Genomic DNA, 18,392 nt, shown 5'->3' on the forward strand with positions numbered 1-18,392 from the left:
GTGGGGATATATGTGGCCTGATTTTTAATTACTGTGCTTGGGCGGAGGGAGGATAAAGCCACGTTGGTTCTGAAAGAGGAAGCTTTGAAAGTGTGTTATGGATTGCTGTGGTTGGATGTTGGAAAAAGGAAGAGAGGTTGGCTGTTGTTTGTGGTTGGTATAAGCCTGGCTACTATTTTATCATGTCACACTTGTCAGTCTTTTCTTGCATGTGCAAGATTGGGGAAGATGGTCTTAATTGTCTGGCACCAAGATGAAGGCCACTTCCTGAAAACAGCCCTGAATCCCAAATCTTGTGTTGACAAGATTAGAGCATTTGTGTGTACGCATTCAACTATTTAAACTACATTAGGAAAAAGTTGCTATAGAAGACTAAAGACTAATTGTCATGCAAGAGAAACGTGACCCATGTTATCAGCTCTTTGGAAACTCCACTGAAAAGAGCAGCATAAACAGAATCAATAATTAAGTAATACAATTATCTGTGGCATAATCTCTTCATTTATGTGGGCTCTATGCATGGGTATCTGCAGGAAGATAAAGGTGATAGCCTCTTCACCCAATGAGCCTTAATCAACATATTCCTGGCTTTCATTTTTTAGAAGTAAAAACGTAGTAAGTTTCTGGCATTTTAGAATTTGACGGATGAGTTAGACTGTGCAGGCACTATTCTCCTCATTTGTTTGTGAAAAACTTACCTGCTCCTTCAGACATTTTTTATATGATTTGGCATTCCTTTATGACATATTCAGCAGAAAAAAATATTTTCAAGATGTCCCTTGTCGCTAGCATGGCAAATCTGGAACTATAGTTGATGATCTGATGAAGTTGATAGCCTTTACTTGGACTTTGTTATTTTAACTTATGTGCAACTACTCGTTCCACATGCCTATTTTATAGTTTTGTTTTTTCATGTTTTAATTTTAATCTGGTGTTATAGTTGTTCTCTCTATTTTATACACATTATAAAACGAAATAATAATCACAAACTTTACAAAGAAGGGGGAAAAAATACTAGCCGATCAGTGGCAGAGCTTCATGCTCTGGCACCAGGGGGCGGGGAGCAGGCGGGGGGCGCCATCCTGGGGGCGGGGCACGCCGCCTGCAGGGGCATGGCGCCCAGCGCAGGTGGGGGGGGCAGCCGCGATGGCACCCTGCTGGGATTGCGCTGCCGGGGGCGGTGTGCTCCCCCTGCACTCCTCTTCCTCCGCCAGTGTAGCCAATGGAATTTAAGAAAGGAGACATAACCAATTAGTCAAAGGGAAGGCAAGAGAAGGCAAAACTCTTGATTTATTGTTAAGCTTCCTCTCTTGGTCTTCCCTGGTAAATAAGTGATCGTTGCTCCATAGAAAACAATTTGATTATACAAGATTTTAAGGTAGCTGTGATTTGGGACAAGTGTGCCAGCCCAAGAACAAAAGATAACAGCAAAGAAGGAGTTCATGATTTTTCTATCACAGATATAATAAGAAAATAACATTTTATATGAAGTGAGTTTGTGAATATTTTAAAAATTACTCTGCTAATGCCAGCGCAGATAAAGTCAATAGTTAATAGCTATATTGCAAGGGGCAGGACTATGGCTGAGATAGTATGGGGTACGCCAGCCCTACAAAGCAGCCCAAAACACCCATTTTATTGAAAGGAGGGAGGAGGCTGTGTTTTTTAAGTTGTGAGTGGACTGTGAAATTGATGGTAGGAGGAGTACAGTTAAAAGCTAGAGGAGGTGAAGGCAGCTAGGCAAAGAACTAAGACTTTCAGCAGTGAGAAGTTCCCTGGATGCCATGTTTACTCACTGAGAAACAACAGGTGCGTAGACCTGACATACATATTGCTCAGGGACCAAATCTAACTAGGCTTTGCCATTGCAGAGTCACCAGCGCTACCAGAAATTGTTGACCTGTTCTCTGGTGCTAGTTATGTTTGTCTATTTATTTGGAGTATTTTCTTTTCCGTCCTTGGAAAAATTCCTGGGGGCTCTCTTGTGTCTACTTTAAAATCAATTGTATCTAAATAACTCATTATATATATGCTTGTACCCAATATATCAAATTTTTTTCTTTTTCTTTTTCTTTCCAGTTGCTCAAGTATTACTCGTATCTGGTTCACAGACTTTATCAGAAATATTTAAATATGACTGCTCATTAGAGAAAACGTAAGAGATGTTTACATATCTTTTTTGTGGGTTGTGGAACAGCTTCTTTAGGGTGCTTTCACATTAGATGTTTCCTCTTGAATTGTCACTCTTCGTTCTCTGTACTGTTACATCTACACAGTGTCATCATAAATGTGTTATCTTGTATTCTCCCCATGGTACTTTCACCTCTTTTGAAACTTTTTGGGGGGATAATCAATTTTTTTTGGAAGGAACAGAACATAGTGCAATATCTGTAGATTCAGTGCTAAGTTGAAATACTCTTCTGTCTTTTTGAAGGAATATGGTTGTAGATCAGTGATAGAGTACACCCTTTGCATGCAGAAGCTCTCAGCTTCAGTCCCTTATATCTCTAGGTAGGGCTTGGAAAAATCCTTTTTGAAACCCTGGAAAGCTATTGCCAATCAGTGTAGGACCAACCTTCCCCACCAGATGTTTTGGTCTATATCTGGCATGATGACCACAGGCCATATTGAGTGTGGCAGCTGGCAGCTGGAGCTGAACATCTGCACAGCACCAGATTGGAGAAGACTAGTGCAAACAGTGTCGGTGGTGATCATTCAGGCAGCTGAGCCTATTCCCAGGTCTCTACTTTTCAGTACATAGACCGTGCCATTTTTAGTAATGTTTTTTTTTTTTTAAAGTCAGAATAACATCTTCACTCATATTTTAAATCTATATTTGTGTAATTATACTTACATGAAAAAACTATGTAGTGCAAAATGTTAAATAGATTAAAAAGGATCACACTGCTTTTCTGGTTGGTGCCATTTCAATTAGCTTAAAAATTATTAGCACAGTAGCAGTTAAGGAAGGGGAAGCTCTTTTCGGTAAACATGAAAATGTGTGTGTGTGTGTGTGTTGAAAATAAACATCCTGATAAAAGGTTATGCCACCTACCCACCTACATAGCTGTATATGACACACAAAAGTATGGATTATGTATAACAGGATGTACATTTTTTGTAAAATGTAAGACTACCTGAAGAGTCTTGCCATTCTGCATGTAGGGTAGAAGAAGTGCAATCTTTATATAACACTTGTCAGTCTGGAAGCAACCTTAGCAATGAATAAGCCTTATGGGTAGGCTTGTTGTTTCGCTTGGAGCTATTATTAGTACATAGATTTATAACCGTACTTGGCCCATGATACATTCTTTTGCTGAAGCATCACTTTAGATCTCAGCTCTGTTTCCCTGAACTCATAGCCAGATAGTGATGAAAATGAGCCACTGTGGATTCTGTGTGAATTAACTCTATCTAAGCTACTTTGTGCTTCACACAGAAGCATATTTTCCAGAATTGAGAAGTTGGTGAGTAGGGGGGCAAGGCAGGTCCAACATTAAGGCTTACTTTCCTAATTAATTAGTGCAATAAGGCTTGCCACTCATGACTCCTTTTGTGTTAACCAAAGGGTTTTTGGAACAGCTCCACAACAACCTCTAGCCTAGCCCCAAGGCAAAACCCCTTCAATGGATTTACAGTTTTAAGTGAGATCGTAGGGATGATGGAAGTTTAAGCAAGGAGGAATGGACAGTGTGATTTTTTGTGCCACCTTCTTAGCATAACATATGACCTTTACCTCAGATGGTATGAGCCATCTACTTTTGCAAGGAGTTCAAGCAACACTATAGAAACGAACAACTTCACTCGCCAGGTTCAGAGGCAGCATGGCACTGAATTCAGTCACTCAAAATCAACAGCAAAGGAGGACTGTTGCCTCCATGCCATGATTTTGGGCTTCCCAGGGGCATTTGGTTGGTCACTTTGGGAGGCAGAATGCAATGGTCTTTTAATCTAATCCAGCAGGGGCCTCATTATGGAGCATTGCTTTTCCATGCCTAATATGACAAAGATGCCCTTGAAGTTCTCCTGCTGATCCAAATTGACTTTACATGTTACAATTAAATTTCCAAGTTTTCAGCAGGCAGTGTAATATCTGAATTGTAGAGGACCAGTGTTCTGAGTTACTGAGGTCACTATATGAAAAGCCTTAGCTTGAGTAGAGCTAAATAAATATTTATAACATGTAAGCCCCCTGAGTAAGACCTAGCATTATATACTGACACACATTCTCTGCTGGATCTCACCAATCCCTGCAGTTGTGTAAACTATTATTTTATATTTCTAGATGTTCAGAATGTTTGTCTCGTGCTGGTTGCACCTGGTCTACTAGAGAGAACAAATGTGTCTCCTCTACCATGACTTGTACACAAAAGGTAATTTTTCTGGCTTGTATTGAATTTAAATCACTATATGGAAAGTTTTTTATTTGACGAATGGTGTTTTTTAAAAAAATATTCTAAGGAAGTGCTTTCAATTTTTTCAGGTTGACTGTGATTCAATTACTACCAGTGCTTCAGATGGGAAAGATATTTCACAGAGACCAGAGGTCAGCAGATATTCTGAAACTGATAAGTTATAGCACAATTGATTGGGAGGGGAGTTCACTCATGTGTTAACACCATCTCCGCCTTTTCCTATAATGTATCCAGCTCACTGTCAATCATATGCTGTTTTCACTGATGGCAAGTGTGAAGGAGGCAGAAGACTAAAAGGACATGGTGGAAAATAAGGGGAAGCATTGAAGGGTGATGGTTGGCAATTGGACACACTAATTCCCCCTTCAGTACAGGACCTTTATGAGCTCCTGTAGACCTTTCCCAAGTCCAAGCTCAGGAGAATTCCACGGGCTTCTCTAGTCTCTCTTGCTTATGCTATGAAAGGCTTTGCATAACTCATAAGACTAGTAGCAGTAGCAACAATGATAGTAAAATACCATGGGATGTTTGTGTTGCCTTCGCTTTCCACTGCTGAAATATAGATAGTTGAGATTTGTGTGTGTGTGTGTGTGTTTCACATTTTCTGCTTTTACCCTTTGTACTCATGGGGATTTGTGCTATAATGAATAACAATGCTGTGTTTGGGTCAGATACCACGACACTATAAGAAATCAGTAGTTGTCATTTAATATAATTAGTGGAAGGATTTCATTTCACAGAGTTACCCTCTGGGTTGAATTCTAATCCTGTTGGATCACTTTTCTCCAAATCTCGCTAGCAAAATGGCTTGATCAAGCTTAAAAAACAACAATACAGAGCTGAATACAGTACATACATACTGCTGCAATTATCCTCTTCAGTGATTTGGGATGATATATACTTAGGAACAAAAAACAGTCAAAATGTAGTTTTTGTTTTCTGTATAACTGTGTTTTCCGTTAAACTTTATTGGATAGCACAGGTGTTGCCCAAAGAGCACACTGTTGTTTGAGGAAGGAACTACATTGCAGTATGCTAGTGAGTTGACTATATTATTAGTACTGAATAGTATAAACTAAGTTTTGCAATTCTTGGTTTGTGTATTTTTAGGCAATCACCATAGTTTCAATCTGACTTAAACATGTTATTATTGAAAGTGTCTATTTCCTTGTTCTCTTCTACCCACCACCAAATCAGATTTCTTTCCTGTGCTAAACTGATAAGCCATTATGCATTAGATGGTGCTGAAACTGTAGAAGCAAATGTTGTTTTGGGTGGAGTGAATTGAACCAGAATTGCTTCTTTTAAGAAATGGGGGGAACTGGAGGGTTTAATCAAACTAATGTCTGAGCTGGATGGTAAGATTTCAACCACAAGAACAAGGAAAGGGGGGCTGTTGGGTATAGGAGACTCACTGAAAATGGTTTCCCTCCCTAGTTTGCTGGCAGAAGACTTATCAACTGCTTGCCTCATCCCACTTGGTACTCCCATAGTACTTCAGGTTTCTAGTTAATACGGTGGCAAATGCAGTGTTGTGCCTGACCAGGCATGGCAGCAGCCAGCCAGCAAGGCATTGACCATCAGGTGGGGGCCTCTGAGTGGCCCATTTGAAGCTAGCTTTCCAGAGGGAAGTCTCACGCTGTGCTCCTGCTGGCCAGGGGAATTCACAAATGGCTGGCAAGCACCTGTGATCTGGTTGCTGGGGATGGTGGCAGAGAGCGAGGGGCCGCAACTGCCACCTACCTGGGAAAGGGCTGAGCAGCCATTTACTACCATACCACTTCATTTTAAGCACGATTCAGTATCTTTAGTTCTCTTTTTATACCAAAATAACAGTGAGGTCAACGAAAATGTATCTAATCTTAATCCATAAATATAATTTTTTTTGCTTAACGTTATCACATTATTAGTATCCAAAGAACTTCCTGAAGTTTTCCCATAGGCCTGTGCATTCCCAGTAAAATTGTTTACTTTTTAAAACTTCAGATAGCACTTTTCTCCCCTCTGCTGTTTAGAGCACTGTGCATTTTAAATTCTTCTCAATTTCAAACCTAAATTGTTTTGTGGAATTAGGTGGGACTTGCAGTTCAGGAAACAGAAGTCCAAAGCCATCAGTGTTCATATACGAGTATAGTCCCCTGCCTAGAGGAGCTTACAAAAGAATATTGTAATATTTAGTTTGCTGTTTTGCTAATTCTTATGAAAACCGAACATATTCAGCAGTGTTAACGTTTGTGAGAGATGCATATCAATAGACACATATCAGATTGGACTTCCTGTTGGTAGCTTTAGCTTTTCAGCAGCAAATGCAATTTGGCAGCTAACATCAAGGTTAGCTACTGTTGCTGAGTCCTTTTGAAATATAGATGAAATATTTGGACTAAAAGACTCATGAAGGAAGAAACAAAGAACCAAACTAATAATTTATAAACTTTTTGTGTCGTTCAAAAGAGGGCTCATGCAACTTAGAAACATTAATTATAGATATTGCTATGAAGGATTGTTACATTGTATCCAAGTATACCATTAAATTTGTGCTATGATTTGTGCAGTGCCTATATTATTCTCATTGTGACTTTATTCCAATGCTATTTTGTGGGTATGAGTGTTTTTGTGTTCTGTCTTTCAGAATTTCCCACTCTGTTTAATGGAAGAATCAGAGTCTCCCTTTAATTTCTTGGGGGGGGGGGTTTAGTGTATGTGTGCATACACCCTGGGTGAATGGCAGTACTTTTGAAACTCTGTGGAATATATGTTCACAGATAGATATAGATGTGAATGTGTTTTAATAAACATTTCCAAATTATTGTTGTTCTTTGGATTTTTAGCACCAACACATAAGTAATGCTAGCTATATGCAACCCAAAGCATGCCAGTCATACACGGTCCTCTTCTTTTCTCTGGAATAAGTTCTCCTGCCCATTTTTTGCTTGCCTTAGGTGTGTTTTATCATTACACCTACATTGTTACTATCTGGGTTATTCAGATTCATGGGAACTGTGGTTGGCATTAACTATGGCACATATGTGACACTAAAACTTATAAAGGCTGACAAGGGATGAGAGGGGAAATTCATGGGTTACCAAGGCTAGCTCTTTGACCACAGTTTGTAGGGGCAATAATTTATTTTAGCTGGCTTATACACCAGTTTATATTTCACCAAAAAAAATATCTTAAGCAGTTTACAAATTCCAACCAAAAGAAAGCAATATAAAAAAATAAAAAAATACAAATTCCATATTCAAAACAATACTACCAATACCATAAAAACAATTCCACATTGTAATTAGCATAATTAAATGTAAACATAAATAAGAACCATAAAAGCAAATCATATACAAAAACATCCAAGTGCAGCATAATGACATATCATTAAAAGATCTCAAATAATATTATAAAAATCACATAATACAATCACCGAAAATCATTAACCTACACATTCATACTGCCCAAAACTGATATAAACATGTAGTCCCCATATGTGCAATCACCCAACAGTCTTCTTGTACCCAGTGGCGGAGCTTCATGCTCCGGCACCGGGGGGCAGGGCTGGCTTGCGTCCTAGGGGCGTGACGCGCGTCCTGGGGGTGGGGCATGCCGCCTGCTGGGGTGTGGTGCCCAGCGTGGGTGGGTGGGGGTAGCCATAATGGCACTCCATCGGGATCTCGCTGCCGGGGGCTGTGTGCTACCCCGGCACTCCTCTTCCTCCGCCAGTGCTTGTACCCATCATTTCATCCCATCCATTCCTTCCGATCTCTCATCTGGGGCAATATACTGTAGACTTATGTCTCCACCAGGCCATACGTGCTGGTGGATTTGGTTATGCCCTTTTTTTATATTCCATCCTGAAGAATATGAAAACCAGTGGAAATTATGGAGCATGGAACAACACTTAATATCTACCCATTAACAAGAAAGGTACAAGTTAAACATGTTTATAAGTGCTTGACTGGATACTGAAATCTTGTTTTACTCTGTTTCCAACAGCCCTTGCACATTACTTCCATTGAACCAATGTGGATATCAACATTAGGCAGCAGTGAAGTACTAGTCAGAGGAGAAAACTTTTCAAATGCAGATGTTTTGATGGAAATGACTGGAACCAGTAGCTGCAAATCAGAGGAGTGAGTAAAAATACAATCAATTATTTTATCTTTTAAATTGACACGCACCTGTACCACATAGACATTTATCCTGGAAATGTTTGGACTCGTGATTAAACTATATAATCAAGATGGAGCCTTTTAACTGTGTGATTTAGACTTATTCACACTGCACTAATGTTCTCTTTTGTCGCATTAGTTCCAAAAGTGAAACTTTAGTAATCACTGTAATAATCCCAGTTGTTTTAGGTTGTCGTCCTATTCCTTGGTAGATAGTCTAATCTCTGTTTCCTCTCACTAGATTACTTTTATTCTTATTTTTTAATCTTCCACATCTGTGAGTGGAATTAAAAGCAATGTTCATTCATAAGATGCTTTCTTCCTCTTCTAAATCACATTACAATATGAATTTTGATTGAATCCTTGGGCTCCGCATGTTGTTAATTTTGAGTTCCAGTGAGAGTTGGCTTGCAAACTGCTTTAAAATTAAACAGCATTTGGGTTTGGGGAGAATTTGAGAGATGTTGTTCTTCTTTTCAGAATATTTGTCACTAAAGTGTTAAATAGCACACACATGAAATTCTGTTTACCACCAAGTCGCAAAGAAGCCAAGAGCATATGCATAAAGAAAATTGGCTTTCCGTGTTCACGCCCTGTGACACTGTCTTACGTCTCTCTCCCTGCGTGTACTGGAATATTTCCAAATGTCACCTGGAAGAGGTAATCTTAAATTATTTTACTTCTTATAAAAAGTAGTACATTGAATGTGAATGTGAAATAGTTAACAGTATCATAACAGACCTTATTGTCACTTGTAGATCCTTCAGTTTTATAGGGTGTGGCTGGGCTTTGAGATCAGATGTTCATGGTGCCATACCAGTACATCCATCAGCTCAGCATTCATTCATTCATTTACATTTGTATACCGCTCTGTACTCGTAGGTCTCAGGGTGGTTCACAACATAAAATTACAATTTAAAAAACACAAAAAACACAAAAATATAAAATAAAAACAAAGACAACCCATGAATCCCCCCTTCCACAACACATTTTAAAAGGGCATTAGATGTCAGTCAGCCAAAGGCCAAGTTAAAGAGCCCGGCTGCACCCTTATCTGGACAGGGACGGCCTAACTGCTCTGTTAACCTCTAGGTTAGATTACTGCAATGCATTATAGGTAGGGCTGCCTCTGTAGTTTGGAAAATTCAGCTAGTACAGAATTCAGCTCACTAAATAGGTTAGTCACTGAGGCAAGACAGTTTGAGCACATTACATCAATCCTGGTCCTACTGCACTGGCTACCAATTAGTTTCTGGGCCCAATTCAAAGTGCTGGTGCTATAAACCCTTAAATGGCTCAGGACCGCAGTACCTCAAGGACCACAGCTTCCAGCCATCACCCCTCTATTACTGTCCATTCTGGGTCGCCCATCCACTGTTACAGTGTCCATTCTCTTGGCAGATCAAGATGAACAGGTGACAGCAAAAGTTACAAGGCAATTAGAATAAGATCCGTTATTTGACTATTGATCCAAACCCCCAAAATGCATTTTATGTAATTAACTGTTTACCTTTATCCTCTGTATACTACATTTTGTTTTATTGCTATGGCTGGTGGCTGATGCAAATAAAGATTCATTCAGTCAGTCATTCATTCATCCCAGCCATCCCCACTCCCATGAGTGACTCCCATACCATTTCAGAACCACTGCTGAAGAAGTCCACTAGGGAAAGGGAAGACAGCTGGTAGTCGTTATGCTAAGAGTCCATTCAAACCTTGTAGTAGAATTGTAAGAGCTAAACATTCTTATATATGCAGTGTGTGTATTGGAAACCTAAGTAGAACAATGAAAACCAGTGGTCTATAGTTGTTAGCTTTAAATCCTACTGAAATATGTGACGAGATCCTACTGGAGGTTACATTGCTTACATGTCATGCTAGGCAGACTCCGAAAAGAGGTGAACAATCACAATCAGTATGGATAGGAATTTTGTCAAGAGAAGGCAGTGTACTGTAGGATCATACTGTCATACGCATGACACACAAATACTCATTCCTTAAGCCAGGCTTGAGATTGACATTTGTGTATGTGAATAAATTTGCTTTGCAGTCATACACTGAGAATAGTAGTTTTTTATTTACTGTGGGGTAAGAGAAGGAGCTTTGGGATGTGGGTGGCGCTGTGGGTTAAACCACAGAGCCTAGGACTTGCCGATCAGAAGGTTGGCGGTTCAAATCCCCGCGAAGGGGTGAGCTCCCGTTGTTCGGTCCCAGCTCCTGTCAACCTAGCAGTTCGAAAGCACGTCAAAGTGCAAGTAGATAAATAGGTACCGCTCCAGTGGGAAGGTAAACGGCGTTTCCATGCACTGCTCTGGTTCGCCAGAAGCAGTTTAGTCATGCTGGCCACGTGACCCGGAAGCTGTACGCCGGCTCCCTCGGTCAATAAAGCGAGATTAGCGCCGCAACCCCAGAGTTGGTCACAACTGGAGCTAATGGTCAGGGGTCCCTTTACCTTTACCTAACTGCAGGAGGCAGTGGTAGGCAGGAGTGCCTGGCGTTTTCTGGTCCATGGGGTCACGAAGAGTTGGACACGGCTAAACAACAACAACAAAATGTCTTCTGAGCTGCAAACTTGATTATTATTTTTATTTGTAGTTTTTGATTTACTGTGAGGTAGAAAGTTTTCTGAGCTGCAAACTTGTTTTTTTAAAAAATTTGAAGTAGACCCAAGTTCCAAGCTTATTTCCTTTCCCTTTTTTTGCAGTGGAGGTCGCAACATGACTATACGTGGGAGACATCTAAATGTCACAGAAATGGTTTCTGTTTTAGATGGAGGGGGACAAAACTTGGCAGTAAGTGTTGTGAACTCCCCTCCCCTCCCCCCCAAAATGTTGGCTATATTAATTATAAGTGCCACAATTCTGCAAACTGCCATAAAAGGTAAATGAGTGCCTTCCTGAAAAGTGTCATGATGTTTTGGTCCTGTATTATTCGTATTCTTTTTCAGTAGATAATATTGCTGGAACTTGCTTCCCTTTCCCTTTCCCACCCCCCTCCCTTTGGGGTTTCCAATGAAGGATAAAGGCTCTCTTATTTTGGAGATTCTTTGGGTTTTTGCCAATTTGATTACTTTTTTTTTTTTGCTGCTATTATCATTTGAACTTATATAGCTTTGCTGATCAATAAATATTTCCTGGGCTGCTTACAAACAAACAAAGTACAATGATGAAAGTACAATGTTATAATGATTAACTGCAGCAACAACCAAAAAAAAAAACCATAAAAGGCAGCAAATAAAAAATCGTTACAGGGGAGAGCACGCGTAAAACGGCATGGATTTATAACGCAATTAAAAAGGCTGAGTGAATAAAAAAATCCTGCTGCCAAGAATGCTATAGAGAAGGCTCCAGGGGAGCAGTTGCGCCACAATTTCACCTGAATTCCTTCACAGCTTCAGTTTTATCTCAACTTTCAAATGACTGGCTTGCTAGTGTGCATATCTAGCTCCCATTGTAAAGCCCTCTCATGCTTGCTAGTGTTCAGCTAAATGGGGAGTGTAATGAACATTAGCAAGTCAGTGGAAATATTAGGTTCAACTGGAGCTTCCAGGGAATACTAGCATGCTCAAATCACCCCCCCCCCAAAGTGCATTGTTTTAATGTACATGATTTTTGGTGCATGAGGCATAGTGGATGGGAAGAAACAAAGCTGTGGAAGAAGAGCAAACAATCCATGTTCTGATTCTGAAATTACAGAAATTATTCCAGATAGTACATGACAATTCCTGTCCACAGCCAATTACAGTGGTACCTCAGGTTAAGAACTTAATTCGTTCTGGAGGTCCGTTCTTAACCTGAAACTGTTCTTAACCTGAGGTACCACTTTAGCTAATGGGGCCTCCTGCTGCCGCCAGCGTGCAATTTCTGTTCTCATCCTGAAGCAAAGTTCTTAACCTGAGGTACTATTTCTGGGTTAGCTGAGTCTAACCTGAAGCGTCTGTAACCTGAAGCGTCTGTAACCCAAGGTACCACTGTATTGCAATATTAATATCATTAGAGACTGAACAGGGGAAATATGTCTACCCCTGTGTAACATTACAGGCTTGCCCCATTTATCAAGCATAGGATTCCTTTTCAGGCAGTAAAAAGAAAATGCAAGGCTGTACACAATCTGTATCAAATATCCAAGTTCTGCAGAAAGGAATTCAATTGTTCAAATAAAAAAAATTAGAATTGTCATACAGTTGGTTAGCTAGAATGCTTTATTCTGAACTTAACCTGTGAGAGAAAGTTTGTTTGGGGACCCATGCCTGCACATGTGTAAAAGCTAAAAAAACAGACACACATATAATTGTTGGGATTATATACTAAATACCAGATTTTTACACGAGTGTATTATCACCAAAGTTTATGGGCCTTAGTCCAATTGTCTAGTGGATTGTGATGTGATTGGTATTTATAGCTTTAAATGCAAGTAAGCTGCAGCTTTTAGACTGCTTACTCTGCAGAAATAAATGAGCTTATTGTAGGAGTAAGCATTTTAAGGACCGTACTCCACCATAAGGTTTGAATTCAGACTTCCGCTTAGTGGAGTTCCAGTCGTGCTGGAGGAAGCCAGTTCCTCCTCCCTGCCCCAGTTCTGAAAACCATCTCCAGAGTGTTGGGTGACTGTCCAGAACAGTATGAGAAATGGGGAAGGACGGGGGGGGGGGATTGGTGAAAACAGCTGACCTACGTTCTGTTGGAGAGGCTCCATTGGATCTCAGTTGCTTCTGTGAATGGAAAGAGCCCTTCCATTCACACAAGTGACCCCTTGAGTCCAGCACAAAGTGTCTTAATGTAGGCTTGCCATATGTCAGAAAAATTCTAGACATTTCCTGGTTTCTGGGTGTAAAAATGGTGTCAGGAGGGAGTTTTGCCGAATTGGCAAAATGTTAGGGGAAAACCCGGCTGTATGGCAATGGAATGGGGGGGGGGAATCAGCGTAAACAGCTTCGAAAGCTTAAAATCACTATTTTGGGGGGAGGTTTCCAAAAAAAAGCGCAACAAAATATGGCAACCCTACTTAAGGAATCTTGTGTACAGTGGTACCTTGGTTTACAACCATAATCCGTTCTGGAGGTCCGTTTGTAAACCAAAACAGGTTGTAACCCAAGGCGCGTGTTCACCAATGGGGCCTCCAAAAAAAATTGTTCGTAATCCAAAAAAAATGGGTTGTAATCCAAACAAAGGTTGCAAACCAAGACATGCACTTCTGGGTTTGATGTGTTTGTAATCCAAAATGTATGCAAACCAAGGTACCACTTTATATGAAAATATTAAGTTAAATTAGGTTCCATTCCATGGAATTCTGTGATGTAAGCATCATAACTGTGCATAGAATTGCAGCCAACATATTGGCTACAATTTAACAATGTGTACTATACAGTGGTACCTCGAGTTAAGAGCTTAATTTGTTCTGGAGGTCCGTTCTAAACCTGAAACTGTTCTTAACCTGAGGTACCCCTTTAGCTAATTGGGGCCTCCCGCAGCCGCCGCACCACCGCACGATTTCTGTTCTCATCCCGAGGTAAAGTTCTTAACCCAAGGTACTATTTCTGGCTCAGCAGAGTCTGTAACTTGAAGCGTCTATAACCCGAGTTACCACTGTATACAATTTGGCAGTGCTTTATAGTTTTCTCATTTCCCCCCCTTCCCTCTTTTTCTTTTTCTAGAAATTTACATGCCGCAGTGACAGATCTGAGTGTAATTTTACAACACCAGCTGTTAATACTGAGAAAAGTAATGTAAAAGTTGTTCTAAAAGTTGAAACGAAAAATATACCTTGCATTGAATTTCGATATGAACCTGACCCTGAATTTATTCACTATGAACTGACAACTGATCTGCATCCTGTCTTGGAGTTAAAAATACATGTAAGATGCTGGTTTGGGTTTTATAAAGAGAAAACACAAATCTTCTATTTTAAACATTCATATGCTAAATTCTTTGAATTTGGTGCGTATTTCACACTTCATAGTATTTTCTCATCTCTTTCCAGAAAAAAAACGATGGGTTAAATATTTCCAAATGTGAGATTGATGTTTTTATGTCCTGCATGGCTGCTGAGAAATTGCTAAACGTAACTTTCACGGTTCAAAATATTTCGCAAACTGAAAGTCGCAGCACTATCTACTGCAGAGCCCAACAGACATCCAATGACAATATCGATACATCCAGTGTGAAGGTTTATGTGAGTGAAAGCTTATGGGCTCTATATTTTTTCTTATTACATGTGAATATACTATTTAATCTAACATAAAACAAAGAAGAAAATACTGCCATGGGATTAAATAAACAAAGAAACATAAGTACTTTATAGTCTTAACCAAAATTTTTAGTTCTTTAATTAATATATTATTCTCGGTGTGACATTCACAGTTACCAAATAGCAGTTAGCAACGATAAAGACAATACCTTAACTTCATTTCTTGCTTAATTAAGAGAGTATCGGCACAAAGCTATGAGTGTGCACTAGCAATAAGTTCCATGGGTCAGTCAGACAGAACATCCTCCAGAGGATGTCTCGCAAAGCAAAGGTCCTAGGACAACCAATGTGAGCACCCTACATCCACCATCCGAAATTACTGAACACCTGGGCGACTCTCCGTGTAAAGATACCATCAGAATAAAGGACAACCAGTTGCCACAAAAAATGGTAAACTCCAAACAGTCTTCTGAAAACAACTGACAAAGATTAGACTTCAGTAAAGCCAAGTCCAACTTTAGTTTTCTAACATGGAATATCGCAAGCTGGCCTAAAAAGGCATCTGACCTGTCCTTTGTTAAGTTCACCCAAGGTTATGACAGTGTATTTTTACAGGAGACTTGGAGTACAAGCGAAATAGATGTTAATGGCTTTTCCTCGTTTTGCCTCTCAGGATCACTAAGCAACAAAGGGGGGGGGCGAGTCAAAGGTGGTCTGGGTATTTTAGTTTCAACAAAGCTGAGGGCTACCCTAGTAAAATTGGAGCCCCTGAACCATCTGGCCATAGCCCTGTTAGTGAGATGTAGTTTCTATAGCCTGTTACTGATTAACGTATATCCATGGGCTTGAAGGTCAACTATCACCACATTGGAAGAGGAACATTCTCTCCTGGCACTCGCTTGTAATGTCTGAGCCCTGTATTGCATACATGTTCTCTCTCTTCAAAATATGCTTCCCAATAAGTAGATTAGTTTGCTTTGATTCTCTTACTTTGGTAATATTTGTGACACCAACGTAAATTTCTTAAGGATTCATCAATCCAAACTGAGACTTAAACTAACCTGGGTGGGGGGTGTTTATGACCTCCAAAAGTTCCCCCATGAGGGAATGCATTTGGGCTAGAGTCCTCTCTCTCTGCTGTATCAAGGGTGTGTGTGCGCACATGCGCACAGCTCATCATCAAAGGCAGAAAAGCCCAGTTTTCAAGAATCAAATATAAAATCAATTAAACTGAGAACAAAGGGGATCAAAACTGTATGAAAACAGGTACACTTGGGCATTATATTTTTCTATATCAATATTTGTATGATAAATACGTAGTGCAAAATACAGGTAACCAGATGCCAGGCACAAATACTGATGTGTTATACTCCTTCAACATGATCTTGCAGTAACTATAATTTAGAAACTGAAGTGCTGGTATAAAACCATATGATTTGATTTTACATTAAAAAATCCCAAAGATATAGCTCCAAAATTAATATGGGGCAAATATTTCTGCATCTTAGTTTTCCCTGAGTCTTTTGTGGGGAATAGATTGGTAATGTTGAGCATTATTTTGGTGTTTTCCCCCTTTTCCCCTTGTGTTGTACAATTGATTTAATCTTGGGTTAGATAGCACTGTTGAGTTTCCTTCTTTCCTGCATCACTTCTATATATAGCAGCTCAGTCATTGTTATTTCAGTCATGCTTGGAGCTGCAGCTCCCTGTGCGAACGGAGTGCTAGAAGGAGAGGTAACAGTGTCTATGGTTTCGTCTATTGATTTCAACACATAGTATTAGCTCAGCTGCAGTGTGCTGTTTTTTCCAGCCACAGAAGAAGGATAACAACCCAGTGAGGAGGGTCAAGAACTACATATCAATATAGGTCTTTCTTACATATTCATTTCCCCCTCCCCAATCCACTAGGTCAAGCTGGGAAACTTTAAGCAAGAAGTTCCAAAAGAAGCACACAACTATTCATATTTGACCCTTCTTTTGTTAATCCCCGTAGTCATTGCTGGTAAGTAGCACTATTCATGTGTCCAGTTTTCCATCTGTTAAAAACCAGTAAGCGCATGCAATGGTGGTCAGTGGGGTGGTTTGTTAAGTGAAAGACCCAGCAGCCCTGACACAGCAATCTGTGATGGATGAGACTTTCTGCCTTTGTTTTGTGGTGGAGGAGGAGGAGAGAGGGAGGGAGGGTTTAGTAGCCAACACATGCAAGCTTACAGTTCTTGCATAACTGGTCATTCCCTAATAACATCAGCAACCGGTACCCACACTGGGGCAACCAACTTCTTTGTAACAATGTGTTGTATGGTGGCGGTCACTACTACCTTTTGGCGACTATTCTGAGACACATCTGTTTTCAAAGTACTGCAGATTCCTGTTTTTGCCCTTTGTTTTGATAAAAAGAATGCAAATTATTATATTTGATGGTTCTTATTTCTGCTTTTTATTGAGTACAGTGGTACCTCGAGATGCGAACGGGATCTGTTCCGGAGCCCCATTCGCATCCCGAACAGAACGTAAGATGCAACAGTGCGTCTGCGCATGCCGCGTTTCACCGCTTCCGCATGACATCATTTTGACCATCTGCGCATGCATGAGCGACGAAACGCAGAAGTAACGCGCTCCGTTACTTCCGGGTCGCCGCAGAGCACGACCCGAAAGCGCTCAACCTGAAGCGTATTTATCCCGAGGTATGACTGTATTGACTTTTTTCCCCAGTTGCAATTTTCGTGACCCAAAGAAAATCCAAGCAGTTGAACCGTAAACTGAGTGAACACCTGGAGCTTTTGGAATGTGAACTCCGGAAAGAAATACGTGAAGGTGTGGGTTTTAATTTTTTTTAGAGCTCTTTTGCAGATGAGGTGCCTCCTGGTCTATCAAGTGCATGTATTCCTTCAAGTAGATCACCATTCTGTGATTTCCCATAGTCATAACACAGAATTCCTTCTTCGTGTTAATATTAGCAGTTCTGTGATAGCATAAGGTTATATCAGGGATGGCCTGTGTGGTGCGGCAGATGGTAGTAATTGGCTGCCATCATTCTCTAGAAGCCAAGGGGAAGAGAGATCAGCTGCTTTTGAGCGGAATATAATGCAGTGATGTTGGAAGCAGAAAGTGGCTGGGTCAGCACCATGTGTGCAGGTATTGATTAGCCAGTGGCACCTATTATGGGCACAAACTGGCATAACTAAGAGTGTTGTGTCTCTCCCTCCACTGCCGCCCCACAACTGCCCCTGGTAAGAATCTAGGCCCCAATTTGACCTCTGTGCAGCTGCCATTTACTACTGCCAGTCCACCTTCTTTGTACCGCTACATTGTGTTCAACAGTGCAGGTAAATGGGATATTTATTTAAGTGCCTTTAGTGCTTTAAGCATTCCAGTATTGTGGAATGCTCTGCCCATAGAGATACAGCAGGCACCTTTTTTTCCAACTCTTAAAACTTTCCAGTTCCAGCAGGTTTATGCAAGCAGCTAAGAATACATCTTTCCATAGCAGTTAGCTAATTTCTGCTTTTAACATTCTTATATGACTTTTACTGTAAGATTTTATATATAATCGTTGTAAACTGCTCTGCTATTTTTATGAATAAATAACTATTAAAAATCATATGCGATCAACATTTCCCATTGCATT

General features: G+C 40.3%; 1 protein-coding gene across 1 annotated transcript in view; it reads left to right on the forward strand.

Annotated features, from left to right (window-relative positions):
* The window catches only part of PLXNC1 (plexin C1), a 59,576-nt gene that overhangs the window by 22,371 nt on the left and 18,813 nt on the right, over positions 1–18,392 (forward strand). The window contains exons 7-16 of the mRNA XM_083573399.1: positions 2,080–2,155; positions 4,286–4,373; positions 4,484–4,546; positions 8,403–8,539; positions 9,059–9,238; positions 11,283–11,370; positions 14,232–14,432; positions 14,558–14,749; positions 16,673–16,766; positions 17,477–17,578. Coding sequence (XP_083429525.1) covers positions 2,080–2,155; positions 4,286–4,373; positions 4,484–4,546; positions 8,403–8,539; positions 9,059–9,238; positions 11,283–11,370; positions 14,232–14,432; positions 14,558–14,749; positions 16,673–16,766; positions 17,477–17,578 — 1,221 coding nt within the window. The remainder of the gene's footprint in view (positions 1–2,079; positions 2,156–4,285; positions 4,374–4,483; positions 4,547–8,402; positions 8,540–9,058; positions 9,239–11,282; positions 11,371–14,231; positions 14,433–14,557; positions 14,750–16,672; positions 16,767–17,476; positions 17,579–18,392) is intronic.

This window comes from Podarcis filfolensis, assembly GCF_964270895.1.
Source record: "Podarcis filfolensis genome assembly, chromosome: 10".
Lineage (NCBI taxonomy): Eukaryota > Metazoa > Chordata > Lepidosauria > Squamata > Lacertidae > Podarcis > Podarcis filfolensis.